We start from the raw sequence: 19,136 nt of genomic DNA on the forward strand, positions 1-19,136 counted from the left end.
GTGAGGGTGAGATGTGCCCCACAAGTTCTAGTGGGCCATCCTCTTGTAAATATAGTTAATATGGCCCCATCTCTGCATATGTAAAACTGCAAATTGGGGCCACAGAGACAGAAAATTTGAAGAATTCCCCAGGTTTCCAGAAAAACCTGAAATCTTTTTTTGTTTTTTAATGTGGGGAGTTTAATGCCCCCAATGAACTTCTGTTTGCCCAGTTCAATCCATGCCTGGCTAGCAGCCAGAGAAGCACAGTGGTAAAGAAGCAGGAGTGGCCACTGCCACCACCATGTCAGCTGTGGATAGGGTTGCCAGGTCCCCTTAAAGTCTCCAGCGGGGGACTTTGGGGGGGGGGTGTTACTGGAGGGGGGGGGAAGTTCCTGATGTGATGGTGTCACACAGAAGTGACATCATCACACTGAGGAGTGGTGCCGCTGCCTCTCCCCAGCAGCTTTTAAAGGCCATGCGCGCCTGCATTCCAAGCCCCGAATTCAGGGTTTCAAGTGCAGACGCATGGCCCCCACCTCTCTCCAGCAGCATTTAAAGCCATCCTTTAAATGCTACTGGGGAGAGGTGGGGGGAAGCCATGTGCGGTTGCATTCCAAGCCCCGAATTCAGGGCTTAGACAATTTCTTTCTGCTCCTTTTTATTATTTAAGGCCTAGCTAACCAAGTTGCAACAAGGCCCTGTTCTTTTGATTCCTGAAGAAAGCTCTGAGGGCACACATAGTCATGGTAGTTCAGTAGGCTAGGCTAGGTCTTCAGACATCACAAGGCCCTTGAATCCCCTAACAATGACCACAGGGATCAACCTTCACCACAAAGTGTGTATGTTTGTATGAAGGACCCCAAATTGTGCAGTAGCTTCCACACAGTTTTAAATGGCATCCATGTGGCATTGATTTCATGAGAAAGGGGCCCTTGAAAGACAAAGTCCTCTTTAACTCCTTCCAAGTTCATTTTACAGTTTTTATGTGATCTTGCTATTTAACACTTCTCAAATCCTATAAATACAGGAGACAGAAAGCTTAGGTTCATGAAAGACTTTTGTGATTATTCTTTGTCTCCCATTTCAGTATCTTGACATTACATACGCACATCATAAAACATTTTTATTCCACGTGGTATGCACTCTTGCATGTTTGTGTAAGAATTATGATTGTGTTGGGTATATTCTGACAGAAACTTAGTAGCAAAACTGGTTTTTCAGTAATTTTGAAATTGTTATGTGAGAACAAAATTACAAGCAGCGCAAACTTCCCTCTAGATTTGTATTTGTAGCTGTGATTCTGAACATATGAAGTTGCCTCATATCAGGGGTGTCAAACATGCAGCCCGGGGGCCAGATTAGGCCCCCGGAGGGCTTCTATCAGGCCCACAGTGGAACTGACTGTCTTCTGCTATTTCTTCCGGTTCTGCTGCTGCTGCATCATCATAGGTTTGCAGTTTACAGGTACACACCTGAACAGCATACTCAAGATTGCAACAGCACAGAAATTTTGATGCAGTAATTCAGAGCAAGAGGTGTCAGTTATTAGACACTGTTAAATAAAATATTGCAGGAGTGCTAATGTTTTAAGCATGTTTTTATTTTAAGTTTTTTAAAAAAACCTTTGTGTTTGTGTCCTTTATAAAGTTTATATCTCCACTACCTGGTATTACATTTTATGACACACATGGCCCAGCCCAACAAGGTCTAATTTATTGGGCAAGTGATGCACTGTATTCTTGGGGTGGGGAGGGCAACAGAGAGAGGGCTTCTAGTGTCCTGGCCCCACAGGTGGACCTCCTGATGACACCTGGTATTTTTGGCCACTGTGTGACAGACTGTTGGACTAGATAAGCTATTGGCCTGATCCAACATTGGCTTTTCTTATGTTCTTATGTCAGATCCGGCCCTCATAACAAATGAGTTCAACACCCCTGCCTTATATCAAGTCAGACTGCTTGGCCATCTAGCTCAATATTGTCTCCTCTACCTGACAAGCTGCTCTCAAGTGTCTGGGCAAAGACAGTTGTTTCCCAACACTTGCTTCTTGAGCTCCCTTAAGAAGAGGGGCCCAGATGGACCAGGGACGGTTTTAAAGTGAAGCATCTTATGAACTGACTATCCAGCAGGCACTTTTGCTTAAGGTTGGCAGGCTCCAGGCGGGGTCTGGAGATCTCCAGGAATTACAACTCATCTCCAGACTACAGAGATCAGTTCCTCTGGAGAATTTGGCAGTTTTGGGTGGCAGACTGTATGGCATTATGCCCTGCAGAGGTCCCTCCCCTCCCCAGGCTTCACCTTCCCAAATCTATGGGAATTCCCAACCTGGAGCTGACAACCCTGCTTTCGCTACAGTGTGTGGATTCCTTAACTCTTCTCAGTGTTTGTAACACCTATTGCTAAATAATCTAAATAGTTTAGTTTATCTCAGTAATCCTTGCAACATCCTGTAGAGTAGGCTGGATATATTATCTCTGTATTGCAGATCAGGGTGTGGCGACCTGGGGGAAAAGTGAGATATGCTAACGTGTTTGATTATATGTTATTAAAGAGTTCCGTGTTTTCAGTGTTATAAAGTTGCAATTGATATCCAAGTACAATGGTAGTCCTAACTACTGTGGCACTATGAGACTGTTTCTGCCCTCAAAATACCCTTTTTAACTACAAAATTTCAACTTTTTTTAAAATAGTAAAAAATGTATTCTATGTTGTTAAAGCAGTAAAAAAAAAGCATGGGGGCTTGACAAGAAAGTATTGCATATATTTCAATTTCCCCCAACATTTCTGCCTTTTCCTCATGGTTTCAAATTGTATACCTTTAGTGAGTAGCTCCAGCTGAGGGTTCACTGATTGCCTAAAGCCAACTTTTGAATTCATTGCTGAAACAAGATTTGATAAGGCTCACAGTTCTCACTTTTAGAGTAGTAGTTTGGACAAGACAATCAAACAGATTTCCCCTGTAATTCTAGGACATGCCACCATATCCTACCATTATGGTCTATCTTGTTAATATCTTGTAACATCATTGTAATATATTCAGACTAGGAATAAGGTTCGTTGTGGAAATAAATACAATGAGCTCTAGGAAGAGGCGCTGGGAGAGTGCCCCAGCCTTGGGCACTCAGCGTCAATTTGCTGTGTATAATGACAGAGAGTCCACCATTTTCTCCTGGGAAACTGATCTCTGCCATCTGAAGAGCAGTTGTAATTTTGCATGATCTCCATCCCTCCCCTGGAGACTGGCAACAATGGTTCTCCATGAAAGAATGGCTGGCTTGGAGGGTGGAGTCTATGGCATCACACCTGTCTGAGGTCCCACCCCTCCTGAAACCTCACCCTCTCCAGGCTCTCCCCCTCAAATCTCCAGGAATTCCCCAACCTGGAGTTGGCAACCTTATCTCCCTCCCAGCTAACCGTCAACCTACTGTTATCTGCCCCCTGGCTTCAGCTTTCCATCTCCTCCCCCTCCCTCCTAGAGAGCAGTTGTAATTCTGAGTGATCTCCAGCCCCCACCTGGAGATTGTCAACAATGGTTCCCCATGAGGGATGGCTGGCTTGGAGGGTAGAGTCCATGGCATTGCACTTGTCTGAGGCCCCACCCCTCCTCAAACCTCACCCTCTCCAGGCTCCATCTCTCAAATCTCCAGGAATTTCCCACCTGGAATTGGCAACCCTATCATGACTGACCCCAATACGTTTTCTCCCCAAGGCCAAAATAGGTGTGGAAAGGGCCTTTTACTGACAGAACCTGGTTGCCTAGCAACAGGAACTGAGGAGAAAGTACAGTTGGCAGTTCTGATTAGGAAAATACCTGGAGATTTTGGGGGGTGGATCCTGTGGAGGGCAGCATTGGGGGGGGATGGAAGGACTCAATGGGATAATGTCATAGGGTCTACCCTCCAAAGCAGCCTTGTTTTCCAGGGGAACTGATCTCTGTCATCTGGAGATCAATTGTAACAGCAGGAGATCTCCAGGCCCCCCCTGGAGACTGCAAAAAACAAAAGGGATCACAGGTATCCAACAGGAAACTTAACCTACAAACAAACCCTGCGATATGACAAACATTAGTATCGCCCCGGTCACACGGGCAGGAAAATGCGGGGGGGAAGCGTGGCTGTTTGCCCCGGAGCAAAATAACACGCGGCTGTGCAATCAGACATACCGTAGAGGTCCCGTAGAGGTCCTGTGGTTAGGGGGGAGGTGCCGATCACTGGACAATCCTGTGGCGTGGCAAAGAAGCGACCTCTCTACCAAAGGCTCCGCGGGTTTAACTCCTTCCAGGGCTGCAGAGGAATGCAAACTTTGTCCTCTTTCCGGTTCCCTCCAGGAGGAGCTTCAGCCAGGCCGCCCTCCCGCCACGCCCCCTGCACCTCCCCCTCTGCTGCCCAGTGCGGAGAGTTCCTCTCAAGCAGGCCGAGCCAGGAGTGGAGGTGTACGGAAAAGAGGAGGGGGCTGAAGTGTGCATATGTGCCGTTGGGTGCTTGTGGGCATCCCGTGGAGACTTGAAAAAAACCCCTTTTCGCGAGGGGACATGGGCGGGCGCTGGATACCACGATCTACCACTGGGAATGCGATCAGGCGCCCACCCTTGCCCCGCTGTTTCCGGAAACTAGTACCTCGGAGGTACTAGTTTTTTACCCCGCATCTTTGGCGGGAAGCCTCGGGTTCCCCACGGGAGCTCTACACTTCCCAAATGTGGCGCTGTGATCGCGCCCGGAAAATCCGCCTATCTTCCATCTCTGTAGCGTGGCTAATGCTCCGTGTGACCGCAGCCTATGATAGTTTTTAAATCTTATAGATTGCAAAAAGTCTTAATTGTACAGTATTGTAAAAAAAGTCCAACATAGTCCAACATTATGAGTACCCGGTTATGAAGGCATTTCAACTTTACAGTCTTCCTCAGATGTAATTGTCAGGAGGTGTCATCTTCTTAATCCATCTCAGTATTATAATTCTTAATTCCTTCATAATATCCTGGAATAAATCATAATAAATGAAAAACCACATGTAGCTGCATGGAAAATAGTTATTTTAAATTTATAATGATTTAGTAATTTAGTTTTTAGAAAACTTACTTCTGGTTCCATAATAAGTGTTTATATTAGGAGCAAACCAAAAGCCATCTGGATTTTGCTGGCTATGCTTCTCCATAAGCACTCTCTATTTTGGTAGTAGCAAACCAGTCCTTATTTCACCCAGCTAAAAGCCTTCATTTTCTGGCTGGCAAATGCTTTCTACAACTAACTGGATCCAGACTCTATAAAGACTATACTAATTAATTCCATGCAGCTTTGTGTTGAACAACTCTTTCTTAAAGTAACATGACATTATTGTAGGCTGAACCTCTGTAAATATATCAACTATTAAATTTCTTATAATGATTGTGATAATTATTATGTAAATACTTGTTTAATCCATCTACATCCCCAGTAGAAACAGCAAAAAACAAAAGGGATCACAGGTATTCAACAGGAAAAACAACACACAAACAAACCCTGCGATATGACCAACATTAGTACGATAGCTTTTAAAAACTTTATAAGATTGCAAACATTCTCAAATGTACAATATTGTAAAAGAGTCCAACATAGTCCAACCCGGTTATGAACTCATTTCAACTTTACAGTCTTCCTCAGATGTAGTCCTATATTGTCAGGAGGTTTTCATCATCTTAATTATCACAATCATTATAAGAAATTTAATAGTTGATATGTTTTCTAAAAACTAAATTACTAAATCATTATAAGTTTAAAATAACTATTTTCCATGCAGCTACATGTGGTTTTTCATTGATTATGATTTATTCCAGGATATTATGAAGGAATTAAGAATTACAATACTGAGCTGGATTAAGAAGATGGCACCTCCTGACAATATAGGACTACATCTGAGGAAGACTGTAAAGTTGAAATGCGTTCATAACTGGGTACTCATAATGTTGGACTATGTTGGACTATATTGTACAATTGAGAATTTTTGCAATCTTATAACATTTTTAAAAACTATCATACTAATGTTTGTCATATCGCAGGGTTTGTTTGTATGTTGAGTTTCCCACCTGGAGACTGGCAACCCTAGGGGAAAGTCAGCCACACAGCAGGGGGTTGAAGTGAACGGTTTAATGGTTGCTGGCCCACCTCATTAGCCAGCCAGCCAGCCATGGTTGAGCCAAAAAGGAGAGAGAGCCGGTTTAAATGTATTCTGACAGGAAAGTGGCCAAGATGGCAGTGGGCAGGGGAGGGGGTTATGCTGAAAGTCCTTTTTTTTTAACTGACAGAAGTTGGTTGCCTACCAAGAGCCACTGAGGGGACAGTTAGTCACAGTTAGGCCCACACAGGAGCCAAGAGAAGTGTCTTCCTCAGGAGAGAGTCCGACTTTCCAGGAGTCGCAGCTCATTTCCTCCAGGCCAGACCCTCCCTGGCACTGCTGCCACTGCTGAAGGAAGGCAGGGGAGCCATTGAAAGGCACTGGGCAGCCTTCTCTGTGGTACAGCCTGCTGAGCTATCGCCCTGACAAAGCGCCAGCCTTGCGGCCTAGGGAGAGGAGCTGCAAGGGGCAGTGAAGGTGCTTCCCCTTCTTGCTGCTGCTCACTAGGTCTGCCTCCTTCTCCCCCATGGAGGGGTTACCGCTCCCTCGGTGGAGCGTCCATCCCCTTTGCTGGCTCCCTCCAGACTGAGAGCGAAACGCTGGCTGCTGGCTCTGTGGGCAGGGCTGAGCCAATGCAGCGAAGCAATGCAGCCAGGGAATTTAGAGTCCACGAGATGGGCAGCTGAGCAGGTGAAAGGCTGTGGGAGCATGTCCAGGAATCACACCAAAACTCTTTTATATCTAAGGAGAGATGATGAAATCAAGTTTCAGTGGGAGACAGTGTGGTGTTGTGGTGTCAGACTAGGATCTAGGAGACTCAGGTTTGAATCCCCACTCTGCCATAGGAGTTGCTATGTGACCTTGGGCCAGTTAGCCTAACCTATCTCACAGGGATAAAATGAAGGAAGAGAGGACATTGCTGTAAGCAACTTTGGGTCCCCATCAGGGAGAAAGGCAAGGTACAGATGAAGCAAATAAATAAACAAGTTAACCCTTGTTTGTTTCTCTAGTTGAATTCTGAAGTTTTAAGGGAAATAAATGTCTAAACAATAAAATATGAGGTTGACTAAATAAGTTTATATTTGAAACAGGGGGAACAGTCGTTCTTGGTTCTTGTACACTGTATTCCCTGGTCTTGGACCAGTTCTTGAGTAAAGCTCTGCATCCTCTATAAACAAGTCTTTTTTGCTGCTGCTAAATTGTTCCCTTGAAGAAGGAGTATAGTTGTTAACCACAAATATAATATAAATGCTGTTTCACAATATTTGAAACAAACTGTCTAGTAATATGGAAAAAGCTCTTTAAAATAGGAAATTGTTTTGAGAAGCTATGAGAGAATGTTGACCACTAGATGGATGTCTTCCAAGATTATTTATGGCAAAAGTTACTTCTTTTAACATAAAAAGCAGTTCCATCTGAAGGAAAAGCATGAAACCATAAGCTGAGACTAGTCATGAATTTGTAGTACATATACGTTCAGAATTATGTTTGAGCTATGTGTACTACCCACATTTCCCTACCTGGTTTTCATGTTGGAAATACATATGTCAAGGAATGTCCCTTAGCAGCTATAATCCTTGAGACATACTGCAGAAAAATCCCACTCATTTCAAAACTATGTTAATTGTCATGGTATGTGGATACAAAGTTGAACTGTGATGTCCAGTTTCTGTAGTGATAGACAAACTGATATATTTTGTTCTAGAGTCAGTTTTGAGGTTTTATGCCTTTCACATTATATGGGGTTTCTATTTCTCTGCATAGGAATTCTACTCAGGATAGAAACTGAATCTTAATGGCAGCCATAGCACCGAACACATTGAATGAGTGATTTGGAAGGTTACAAATGGTTGGAGAAGTTGCTGGACTTAGTGGTTCGGGAACAAGTAGCATGTAACAGGGAAAGTGCAAGAATATATATTTAAATCCAAACTGAATCCATGGAAGTTCAAGACTAACAATACAACCCTAAATGCTATTACCTCTTCATTCAATCGGAGGTAGCTCTTCCTTCACTCTGTTCTTCTTCTTTTTCTGTGTTGGTGGGTAAATGGACTTCCATGTTTTATTTGTATTGTAACAACTTTAAAAACCTGAAATAAGTATTCAGTAAGATCAAAGTACTTGTGTTTTATTTTTTAAAATACTTATACCCCACTTTTTTTTTTGGCTTAAGGTGGTTTATAAATGATAATTAAAATATTACAGATGAAAACCAAATTAAAAAGCCCACATATATCCCACCCTTGTGAAATGTGCTATCTGTGTATACACCGTCAAAAACCAGGACAAACAAACACACATTTTGTAGTACCTCCTAAAGTCCTCCAAAGAGAGGGCTCCTTTACCTCTTTAGGGAGCACATTCCACAGTCATGTTTTGTGTGGTTTTTTTTTACAAGTGTAAATTTGTTTTAGGTGGAGGGAAATTTGATGCTTTGGATCCAACCCTGTGACAACATCTAGAGGAAAACACATTTCATTCAATACAGTTTTACTTTCTGAAATTGCAGCAGGCCCACCAGTCTGGCAGTCCATTTCTCTGTGAATACAGAAAGATTTTTAAAGCAATAATAGTATACTGGTAGCTCATTACTTGTGAGAGCTACCTTGTACAAAGAACTGTGGAAACTGAATCTGCTGAAGTGAGGACAACAATGTATTGTACTGCTGGGGGTAGCTCTATTGTATTATGAAAGAAAGGCTGCTGTCACACACACTAAATAATCCACTTTCAGTCCACTTTCCAACTGGATTTTGCCAGTTCACACAGTAAAATCCAGTTGTAAAGTGCACTGAAGTTAATTGAAAGTGGATTATTTAGTGTGTATGACTGCAGCCAAAAAGTTGTACAACACCATCATTTAAATGGCCAAGAGCCAAGAACTCATGGGAGCACACTGTCTCCTCACTGGTCTGCCCACATTTTGTTTGGAACAGAGAAAGGGGGCAGCACAGTAAGGCATCAGCTTGCCAAGCAAGTCACCAGTCAGCCTTACCAGCGTTCATTTTAACCTTACTCTCTTCCCCGCGCTCCACTGAACACAAAAAAGTCCCCACCTAATGGCAATGTCTTTCTGAAGCTCCTCATGCTGCGTCACTTGCTGCTCCGATCAGTTCACATTTCAGAAGAAATTTACAAGTGCTGAGGGCCTGCTGGAGAGCTTGAAAAATGAATTCTGAATCTCCTTTGTAAGCATTGTTAGTCCACATGTAGCCCTTTGGATCGTGTCCCATTATGTGTATCTGTTTGCTTTCTGCTGTTTCAAATGTTAACAAAGGGTGACATTAAAGGTTCTTGTTGGGACTCTCACGTATTTTACGAAATGTCTTCATTTTTGCTTTTTGGTGGTGGAAAATGCTGCCCAGTCACATCTGAATAATGGGGAACCCATAGGGTTTTCAAGAGATGAACAGAGGTGACGTTGCCTTGCTCTGTGTAGTGACCTTGGACTTCCTCTGTGGTGTCCCATCCAAGTACTAATAATGGCTGACTCTGTTAGCTTTTGAGATCTGATGAGATCAGGCTAACCTGGGCCATCCAGGTTAGAGCTTTTGCTGTTTAGCTGAGCCTTAAAAAAATCATTATTTTCTGTTCTAGAATTGCATTTTCTGGAGTTTCTGCCGTGTAGTTTGTGAAGCATAATGTAGGATGTTTCTTTTTAATAGCATCACATTAGCTAGATTGGAGTACAGGGAAACATTTATTACTCATAATGTGAAATCTGGCTTTAATTTGATATAAATATATATAACTGACATACCTTATTCCCCAAGATGAGATGGATGAGGATCTTTCTGCACATGGGTGAAAGGAACCTTTCCTCTACACCTCAGCAATATCTTTGATAAGGGATGTGGAAAAGAGAGGTTTAGATCATGGGGCAGTTTTGCTGTCTTGGCTGTTTTTTTAAAAAACTGTTGAGATGTGTGCTGTAGTGCAGAAAAGATGCAGATCAGTTAAAATCCATCCTTCATCCCTTTAAACAGATTAAACCCAGCCATCAAGAGCCACCATTTTCTGAAAGATACTTGAGTCTTGAGTACCCAGGATACAAAGCATCGCAGTTATGAGGCATTACTCAAATGTAGGTTGGCATCACTTCAAACTTTAAGTCTCTTAGTTTGCGCAAGCCATTTTTGTATATCAGTGGTTTCAGAGTTGTGCCATGGCCGTGACATGGTAAAGGGTTATATCATTATAAATGATGGAATAAATAATCCTCTTTTTCTGAAGATATAAGAACGAGAAATTATCAAATAGGTAACAGGTATAATAACACTTCCCCAGGGTCAGTTCTTTTACCTCTGAGTAGTTTGGCCACTTGTACCATCTTGTTAAATCAAGATGGGTAGCCATGTAGCAGTAGAAAAGAGCAAGCAAAATTTGTGGCAAGGTATGAGCTTTCATGAGTCAATTCTCACTTTATGTGTCACTTCAGATATCTGAAGAAGTGAGCAGTGGCTCATGAAAGCCACCTCAAATTTTGTTAGTCTATAAGGTGCTACTGGACTCTTGCTCTTTTCTGCTACTCTTGGTGCATTTTAAAGACAGCAATACTGCAGATCAGGTACAGGCAGGATTGCTAACAGGCCTGGAGAAAAATGTCCTGTCCCTTTAATAGAGGCTTAATTTGTGGAACAAGGCATGACAGTAAATAGCATCACCAAGCAAATAAGTTCCGATTAACCTTTTTTCTTCCAGGTGATTGGTACTCCTAGATGCAGGTGTTAATATGGTCATTACCAAAATGGTTACAGTTTGTAAGGATGCTGTGGTCAGAATGCTGACTGGCTCCCACTTCAGTCTTGTTCCATCTACACTGGCTCCCAATTTGCGCCTGGGCCCAGTTAAAGGTGCTGGTATTGACCATTAAAACCCTCTATGACTTGGGGCCTGCATACCTGAAGGACCACCTACTCCAATAAAAATCTACCCAACTACTTGAATGATCTTCAGAGGCCCTGCTTCAGTTATCCCCGCCATCTAACCTGAAAAAGGACCATCTCAGTCATGATGCTGAAGCTTTGGAACTCACCTCCCCATGGAGATTCATCTGTTTCCTCTATTGTTGTCTTCCACCAGTGAGCAAAAACTGTTTTATTTTGTTTGATGTTCCCTCAGTAACTCTTACTTGCTTCCTGCTTGTGTGTTTTTATGTGTTCATGTGTTTATATATTTTAGTTGTTGTTGTTGTTGCTGCTGTTATATTTAATTTATATCCTGCCCTATCCCATGAGTGGGATATTCCTTGTATATATTTTTATTTTAAATGATGTTTAATGTTTGAAATGTTTTAGTGTTTTGATGCTCACCACCTTGGGGACTAAGAATTGGGTAGAAAGGTAGCATAGGGTCCAGTCGCACGCAGAATTAGCCGTGCGATAGGGCTGAATGCCGGGCGGATTTTACGGGTGTGATCACAGGGGAACATCTGGCAAGCGTCCTGCACCTGTCGCCAACCTGTTTCTTCCTGCTGAAGAAGTGCAGTTAAAAACTACCAGCGAAAGTCCACTATCAAAGGGGTTTGTGACAGCCTGCAGACGAAGGTTACCCTTGTGATCGCTTCAGCGTGCTCCTATTGCATCTGTGGTCCCTCGTTGAAATGCGCCGGAAACACGCACCAATGAAAAAAACGCCAGTTCACTGCCGTTGTGTCTGATCGCGTAGTAGCGGGTCAAATTGCAATGGTGCAAATAGCCTCTCTTCTCCTCTGCGTTATTTGGCACATGTGACTGGGGCCATAGATATGTTTTCAACAAATATTTATTATAGAGAATGCAGTTTCCATGTTCAGAAGCTGTACTTGTTTGCCAAGTCCTGGGACTTATAAGTAGTAATGTCTTGCCTTGCCTTTGATCTGCTGCAGGATGCCAGTTTGGTCATTATTGAAGATTGAACACAGAATTAGATGGACCTTTATTTGATCTACTGTGGATGTTCTTATCCATACTAGTGACTTGATAACCAAATAAAATAGACTTCAGATAAATATCTAGAAAAGTCATACAATTTCTTTACAGTGCAAGATAATTTTTTAACAACATGGCACATATCTGTGTGCTTCCAAGAAACTCCTCTCTGTGGAAATGTTCCATATCCAACACAGTTGCATCAAAAATTATTTTGTGTGGCCACCCACGTGTGTCTAGGGTCTATATGGTTAACAACAGTAGTTGCCAGGGAAGTGCTTTCCCTGGCATAAGTTAGGCAGGACACTCATGGAAGCATTTATGTGGCCACCACTTCTTGGTGGACTCTTCCATGGGGAAGAACTTCATGGCTCTCCATGAAGGTAGTAAACTTGCTTAGTGATGAATTGGAGAAGTGAAATATTCCTCAAAAGCATGCATTTCTTTCCAAACGTACTTGTGAAAATTATAGAATCTTAGCCCATACTGTATTTGATGATACTTGCCTTCACTTTATAACTTAATAGCCAATGTGTTTTGAAATATTCATGCTTTCACTTCTAGGTATTAAGGTTTTATATGGTTCACTTTGTAATGAGTGTTTGCAAAGATCATCAAGCAAATATTCTCTCTCTTTTACAGACTTGGATTATCACTTGCTTTTATCTTCAACTGCTCCTATTCAGTCCTCTTGTCAAAGCTCAAAATCCCTGCGGGAATCCTGTGACAGATGATGTGAATGACATTAAAAAACTGGCAAGTGGCTTTTCGTTTAAACTCCTCTCTAAATACTAGATGGAAGTGGACTAGACACTCTGGGGAAATGTGGTCACTGAAGAAGCTTTACTTGATTTACAATGGAGAGAGACTGACAAAAAGGAATACACATTTTACAGCACAGAAGTATCACTGAACAAGGCAGTCTCCCATCAGCGTTTCCTTTTCGATCTGAACAGTATCTCTTAACACCAGAAATATCTCAGGTTTCCTTATTATGTTTTCTTTGGAGAGTTTTTATGCCTCCCAGTGAATTCCCCTAAGTGCTGCTTTTAGCTTTCCCTCAAATGCTTGGTAGGTACCCCAGCATAATCTCTAATAACAGCAAAAACAAAAGCCCTTTGCATTGGGCTTATTTATTTGGATGGTATTTTAGGTGTATTTGCTTTCATGAATGTTACAGAAGGAAAACAGAATGTATGCTTTTCTTAGTTTATAAAAAACACCCCTGGGATATAATCTTTTATGAATTGTCTAGTACCAAAATATTTAACTGAATAAATGTTAAGTGTTTTTGTGCACTTCTAAATTAGCCCACTACTACAGACAGAAACAATTCACTGGAAGCTTTCATGCAACATTTCAAGTAGATATCAAGTGCTATTGAATGCAGGATATCATGAACAAAGTACATTGCTGTTTCAGAAGATCGCTTTAGATTCTAGCAGTGTAGCTTCCTCAGTGCCACTCACCTCATCTAATGATACAATAAGGAATTGATTATTTACTTTATGGAGCAAACAAGGTGTTTCATCAAAACAAAAGGAGTGTCAGAATCTGTTGCTCCATGTTGTGGTCAGATTTGGTGGGCTGAAACTTGTAAGTTATTCTGAGAAACATATTTGCAGGTAGGCAGCCGGCTCCAGTTTAGCAAGGAGGCTTTTTGTTATTTCCTTGAATACTTTACTTCACTTTCCTCCACTGAGTGTGGATTCAAAGTGGCTTACAATATGAGAAAAAAAATAACAAGTTATTGACTACAACAGGTCTGCCAGTCAGCAACAAAGTAATCCATAAGGGAGGGAAATGGAGCAGAGCAAGTAGTAAACGCTCTGCCCTGATGACAGCAGTCTCTCCCCAGGTACTTCCTTCCTTCCAGTGGGCAGTTTAAGATTCGAGGGACTGGTGGTGAGGTGCAAAGCAGGTGGTAAAAGCTCTGCCCCATAGCAGTAGTCTCTGTCTGCTTGCATACATTCATGTGATCCGGTTTCATGTAGATCCCAATTAGTTCTGCAAAAGGTGGAATATAAGTGAAGTAAATAAATGTAGAGAGCATTTACAGAAATTGCTCTGCTGTAGAGATTTTCCTGATTTACGGCAATCAATATGTTTCACCTTTCCATTGAAAAAAGCACGGCTTAAGTGCCTTTGACATATAGAATAGAAATAACCACAGATGTTGGCTGCTGGATGCATGTACTCAGGTTAGAAGAAGACATTTGCTCTATTATAGGTGCATTTGGAGTCCATGCCTTTTTTTATATGAAGACTGACACTTGTGTTGGGGGGGGACAGTTTATAGAGAGGCCCACTGCATTCCCTTTGAAGGCCTTGTTATTTTTTATTAGTATCCAACCTATAATCTCTCATCCTGAGATCATATGGAAGAGCCATGTGGCTAGGGTCGAGGTGATTTAAAACTTCTTCTTCTGCCCAAGGGCACAGGATTCAAATACTTCAACACTTTCAACTGTGACACCTGGGCATACTTTCCCTGATATTCTTTAATAGCTATCAGATTCAGAATAATCAAAAGACTATGAAGGTATAAAATGCGAGAGGGTCATACTATATATATATATATATATAAAAGGCAAAGTAATAATTAAAATTCCCTGCAGAACAAAGAAACACCTGGAAAACTTGAGCTGTGCAGGTGCTTTATTTCACAATGAACAGCTACAGAAAACAAACAGAGGACTTTGTCTAAACAGATGCCCAGGTTTGTTAATTATCCTATGGCCATAGATGCATATCACAGCATTTTACCACTGGAGTAATGAATGAGCATATAGGTTTACATTCTGTTTAAGTAAAATTCTGTTACAAAAGTGAAATAACAACCCCTTTTCTGTTTAAGGAATTAACTATATGTCAATGTTAGAACAGGGGTCACTTCTGAATTTGTATAAAGTGGTGGCTGGGCAATTTAAAGCCATGGTGGCAAGGGGGTGATGAGTTCTTCATTTCCTACTGCTTTTTCCTTACAATTCCTTCTTTTCAGCTATCTCCGTAGACTTAGATGAGGGAAGAGGGGACTGTGAGCTTAAAGGGCAGATAGAGAAAAGGATTCAAGCACTCCCCACCTTTAATTTTTATTAGAATCTTTTGCCACCCACAAGCTTATACATGTGCTACTATCACAGCTGATTGCAAAGTGCCTGTGTGTGTGTAAAGTGCCATCAAGTCACAGGGTTTTCAAGGCCAGTGAGAAGCACAGGTGGTTTGCCATTGCCTTCCTCAACAAAGTCTTCCTTGATAGTGCCCCATCCATGTAGTTCCATGTGTGCAACATGTATAGCACGAGGAGGCTTTATTCTTCGTGGAACTCCATACTTTCTAAGGCCCAAGAGAAGCTTTTGACTGGGAACAAAAACTCTAAGGCACTTGTCTTATTTTTAGGCAGATATGTAAAATTATGTGTGGTTGTTTAACAGACCATTTCAACAGGAATCCTCTTGTGTCTCTTTGTCCATTGTATGTAGTTTTGATGGCGGTTTCAACCTCAGTAGAACATAAGAACTCTCTGTTGCTATTGTCATTTCTTAATTTCATTACTGATACCCCTTTATGCTTTTGCTTTAAAATGTTAAATGAAAAAATGCTTTACTTTTTGAGAAGCTCACCCAGTGTCTTGAAACATCCTGCACGTGGAAGATCAAGTTCCTCTTAATTGTCTTGGCATAATTCAGCATTACAATAATGATGGCTCTATTTGCAAGCCATTTACAGTGGAGTCCTCTCTTCAGTTTCAGTGGAATTGATTTGGAGCAAGTGGCTTCCGTCTTGCAGTCTTGAATAAAGTTCATTTACTGCTTGGCTTAGAGAGAAGGAATAAAGAAATGTAGGAAGATATCTTTGCGGGAAGGTTAAGGGGAGGAAGGTGTGAACATGGAAGAGAAGTATCACAGGCTTGAAGCAGGAGCAAGCAACTAAAGCAAGGTGACAGCAAGGCGAATGAAAGGGAAGAGCTCGTAGCTATCCCAGAGGAAGTCATTAGGCACTGTTTAGCTATTTATTTAGTATCAAATAGACTGCTGGTGCACAGAGGGCACACATTAATTGTGGTCTAAGTGCAAACTTTTTTTATGTTTATGGTTGTTCCTCATTGAATGAAAGGGGTTTTAGACTGAACAATGTAGACTAAACTATGGGGCACAAAAAATACATCTTCAATTAAAACATATGGATTGAAATGTTTAACCATAAAAGCAGTTAGCTGTGATTGAAAGCTGTCTGTGAGTTAACAGATTTTGTAGTAGGGATATACAAAAGTGTTGGTAAGTAAAAATATTATTGTCTGATACCTTAATGACTGCGAATTTGGAACCAAGACTTTGTGGGGAAGAAGTTCCAGCATCTCAAAATGATGGGAAATTACTTTTGCCCACCCACCCCTCGAATGAAACACACACCAGTCATGGGTTAAACTGGGAGTTTATTTAAGCATAAGATGATCTGCCTCAATTATATCAATTAAGCATGGGTTGCATTGTGCCTGCAAAGCAGGCTTCCTTAGGGCAAACCCACCCCAGCTCAGAGCCAGGTTTGGAATCCTTACGTACCCACTCGTCACAGCCCACACATCAAATGCGTAGAGGAGATGTGGGAGCCCATTCCAGCCCATGACTGCTAAGCCGTAAGGCTCGTCATATGCTGCCCCAACCCCGAAGAGGACCCCCTCTGGGTCTCCTGGACTGCTAAGCTGCTAGGTACTCAGAGGAGCCCCCCTATAGTTGATATCTCAGCGTGCTTGCCAACATGAATAAACCCCCTCAACCCGTGCTTTCCCACCTTCCCAGAAAGGGGCCTAACCAGGTTACTGGGCCTATTTATGCCACGCCCTCCTGGACCATGTGAAGCAGGTGAAAAAAGCCCCCCCCCCGGCCAATCAGAGGGAGCCCCAAAAATTCCTGCTCAGTCCCACAACTGGCAACTGGATAATCCCACATGGTCCTTAACAGAGGGTGGGTGGGGAGCCCTCCACCTCATCCAGCCAACTGTCCCTGATAGGCCAGTGTTCCTGCACTGGCTCCTAATAGGCTCCCCAACCCTCGTAATTTCCTTCAAGGATGTGGGGGATTGGCAAACGTTTGCGCTTGCTCATGGGCAAGCACCAGTCATCTCTGGTGTTTATCCACCTTCACTCTGCATATAAAGCAGGGCCTCAGTAGATAATCCTCAGTTGCGTATACAGGAGGAGAGGATTCAGCAACACTGATCCTTGACCATTTAAGACTTTATAGGTGAGGATTTCCGGTGAACGGTGACTCGCGATGGTCGCACCCCATCGAACTCTGATGGGGGCGAGTCGGATCGGGGTGGCAGGGAGGGGGATCGGCTGGTCCCGACCTCCCCATGAAGCTCCGAGAGTGGGCTTCTAGCCTGGAGCCCCGAAGGGGCTGCTCCCGAAGTTCCAGCTTGGGGGCACAGTGCTCCTTTTTGCTCGGATAGGTCCCGCTGTCCCAAGGCCAGCAATGGCGCTCAGAGACATTACTGGACCAGAGCATACAAGGACTTAACTAAAAAGAAAATCTACGAGACAAAGCGATCAAACAGTGAGTTAAGTGTCAAAGAGAAAGTCATATACAAAAAGGGTGGTAGAAGAAATCAGCATAACAAAGCGGCATAGCTTCAAAGAGATGGCGGGGGGGGACTCGTGGAGGAAGAACCCTACCCACTAGCGAAATTGCAGCATAGAAGCAAGCCGGATTCAGGTGATTAACACCCTTTTCAAAGTGGAATACATCTGAGCTAAGCAGTTACAACATAGTAAAGATCTCAGAATATTTATAAACGTTTACCTAAGCATAAACAATGTCTCAGTGTGGGAGTAAAATGGCATCCAGAGGCAGAGGCTCTACAGGAAATGCCAGCACAGCATCACCAGTCACAAGACCTGAAAATACCAGCGAGTTAGCTACTGCAATTTCTGAAGCCGTGCTCCCTCTGCTGGACCAGCTTACGAACCTCAACCAAAAATTTGATACTTTACAGAAAGAGCTCAAGGAAACTGCAGTCAAATCAGAGAAGTCAACCAAAAAGACCAATTAAAATTAAGACCAAAGAAATAGACCAAAGAATGGACAAAGTGGAAAAAGAAAGAACTTCTGAAAGGCAACAACTTTTACAGCTACAAATGGAAAGACCCTCTTTCATCTTGAGATTTCAAGGGGTGCCAGAGAAGAAAGGTGAGAACTTAAGAAAAATTATAAGCAAAGCAATGGCCACCTTAATCAATAACAAACCTGAATTAATACAAACAGATATTGATATGATCTACAGAACTTATTTGGAGTTTGTAAAAAAAATCTATCCCAGGGGAGTTAAAATTCAAGAAGACGAGATAAAAATATTGAAAGATGTACCATTTGAAATATGCAAGAAAAGGAAGCAGTACAGAAATATTACAGCATTCCTCCAAAAGAACAATGTCCAATACAGATGGACTTTTTCAGAAGGACTTATATTCAACTTTAAGGATAAGAAGGAAAAGATTGACTCTCTATTAAAAGCAGAACTCTTTCTTAAACAGCAACAATCTTCAACCAAACAAAGAAATGGAGCAGAGGAAGAAAAGGCAATGGGAAAAAACAGCGAACAACAGAAATCCGATACGGATAGTTCATCTTCTACAGCTACTTCCGTGTCTTTGGGTGAAATCTTTGACTGATTCGGATTTAGGAGTTGCGGCCCCTAAAACTTTTAGAGTAAATCTCCCCTGGCAAAAGAAGAAGAAAACTAAAGCTAAGAAGAAATCTAAGTGAAGATCTGAGAATAGCTATGCTGACATTTAATTTACTTATATTCTCAACCAGATGTGATGTAATATCAAAAATGCCTTTATGTTCTTTCTATTTGAACACTTTTATTAGATTTTAAAGAACTGAATGTAATTTTTAGCATGTAGACATATATGCAAAGCATTTGATTAGCCTATCAAAGGTTCTTGTTACTCTCTTTGTAGTTTTAGTTTTGTAGGGTATAGTTTTTGTAGTGTGTAGGAAGAAAAGCAATAAAAAGTGTGTGTGTGTGTATATATATATATATTTTCTTTTAGAACTTACAAGATATGATCCCTATAATTTATAAATGGTACTCCTAAAGCAGTCCGTACAGGTTCTAGAATATGTATGCATTGTGTCCCAGCCACCAGTT

The 19,136-nt window shown here is 42.1% G+C and overlaps 1 protein-coding gene across 1 annotated transcript in view; it reads left to right on the forward strand.

The window, feature by feature from the left end:
* KITLG (KIT ligand) overlaps positions 1-19,136 on the forward strand; it is a 125,401-nt gene that overhangs the window by 44,925 nt on the left and 61,340 nt on the right. Inside the window, exon 2 of the mRNA XM_015424126.1 lies at positions 12,624-12,737. Within this exon, the coding sequence (XP_015279612.1) occupies positions 12,624-12,737 (114 nt within the window). The remainder of the gene's footprint in view (positions 1-12,623; positions 12,738-19,136) is intronic.

Source organism: Gekko japonicus, unplaced genomic scaffold, assembly GCF_001447785.1.
Source record: "Gekko japonicus isolate JY-2015 unplaced genomic scaffold, Gekko_japonicus_V1.1 scaffold1136, whole genome shotgun sequence".
Lineage (NCBI taxonomy): Eukaryota > Metazoa > Chordata > Lepidosauria > Squamata > Gekkonidae > Gekko > Gekko japonicus.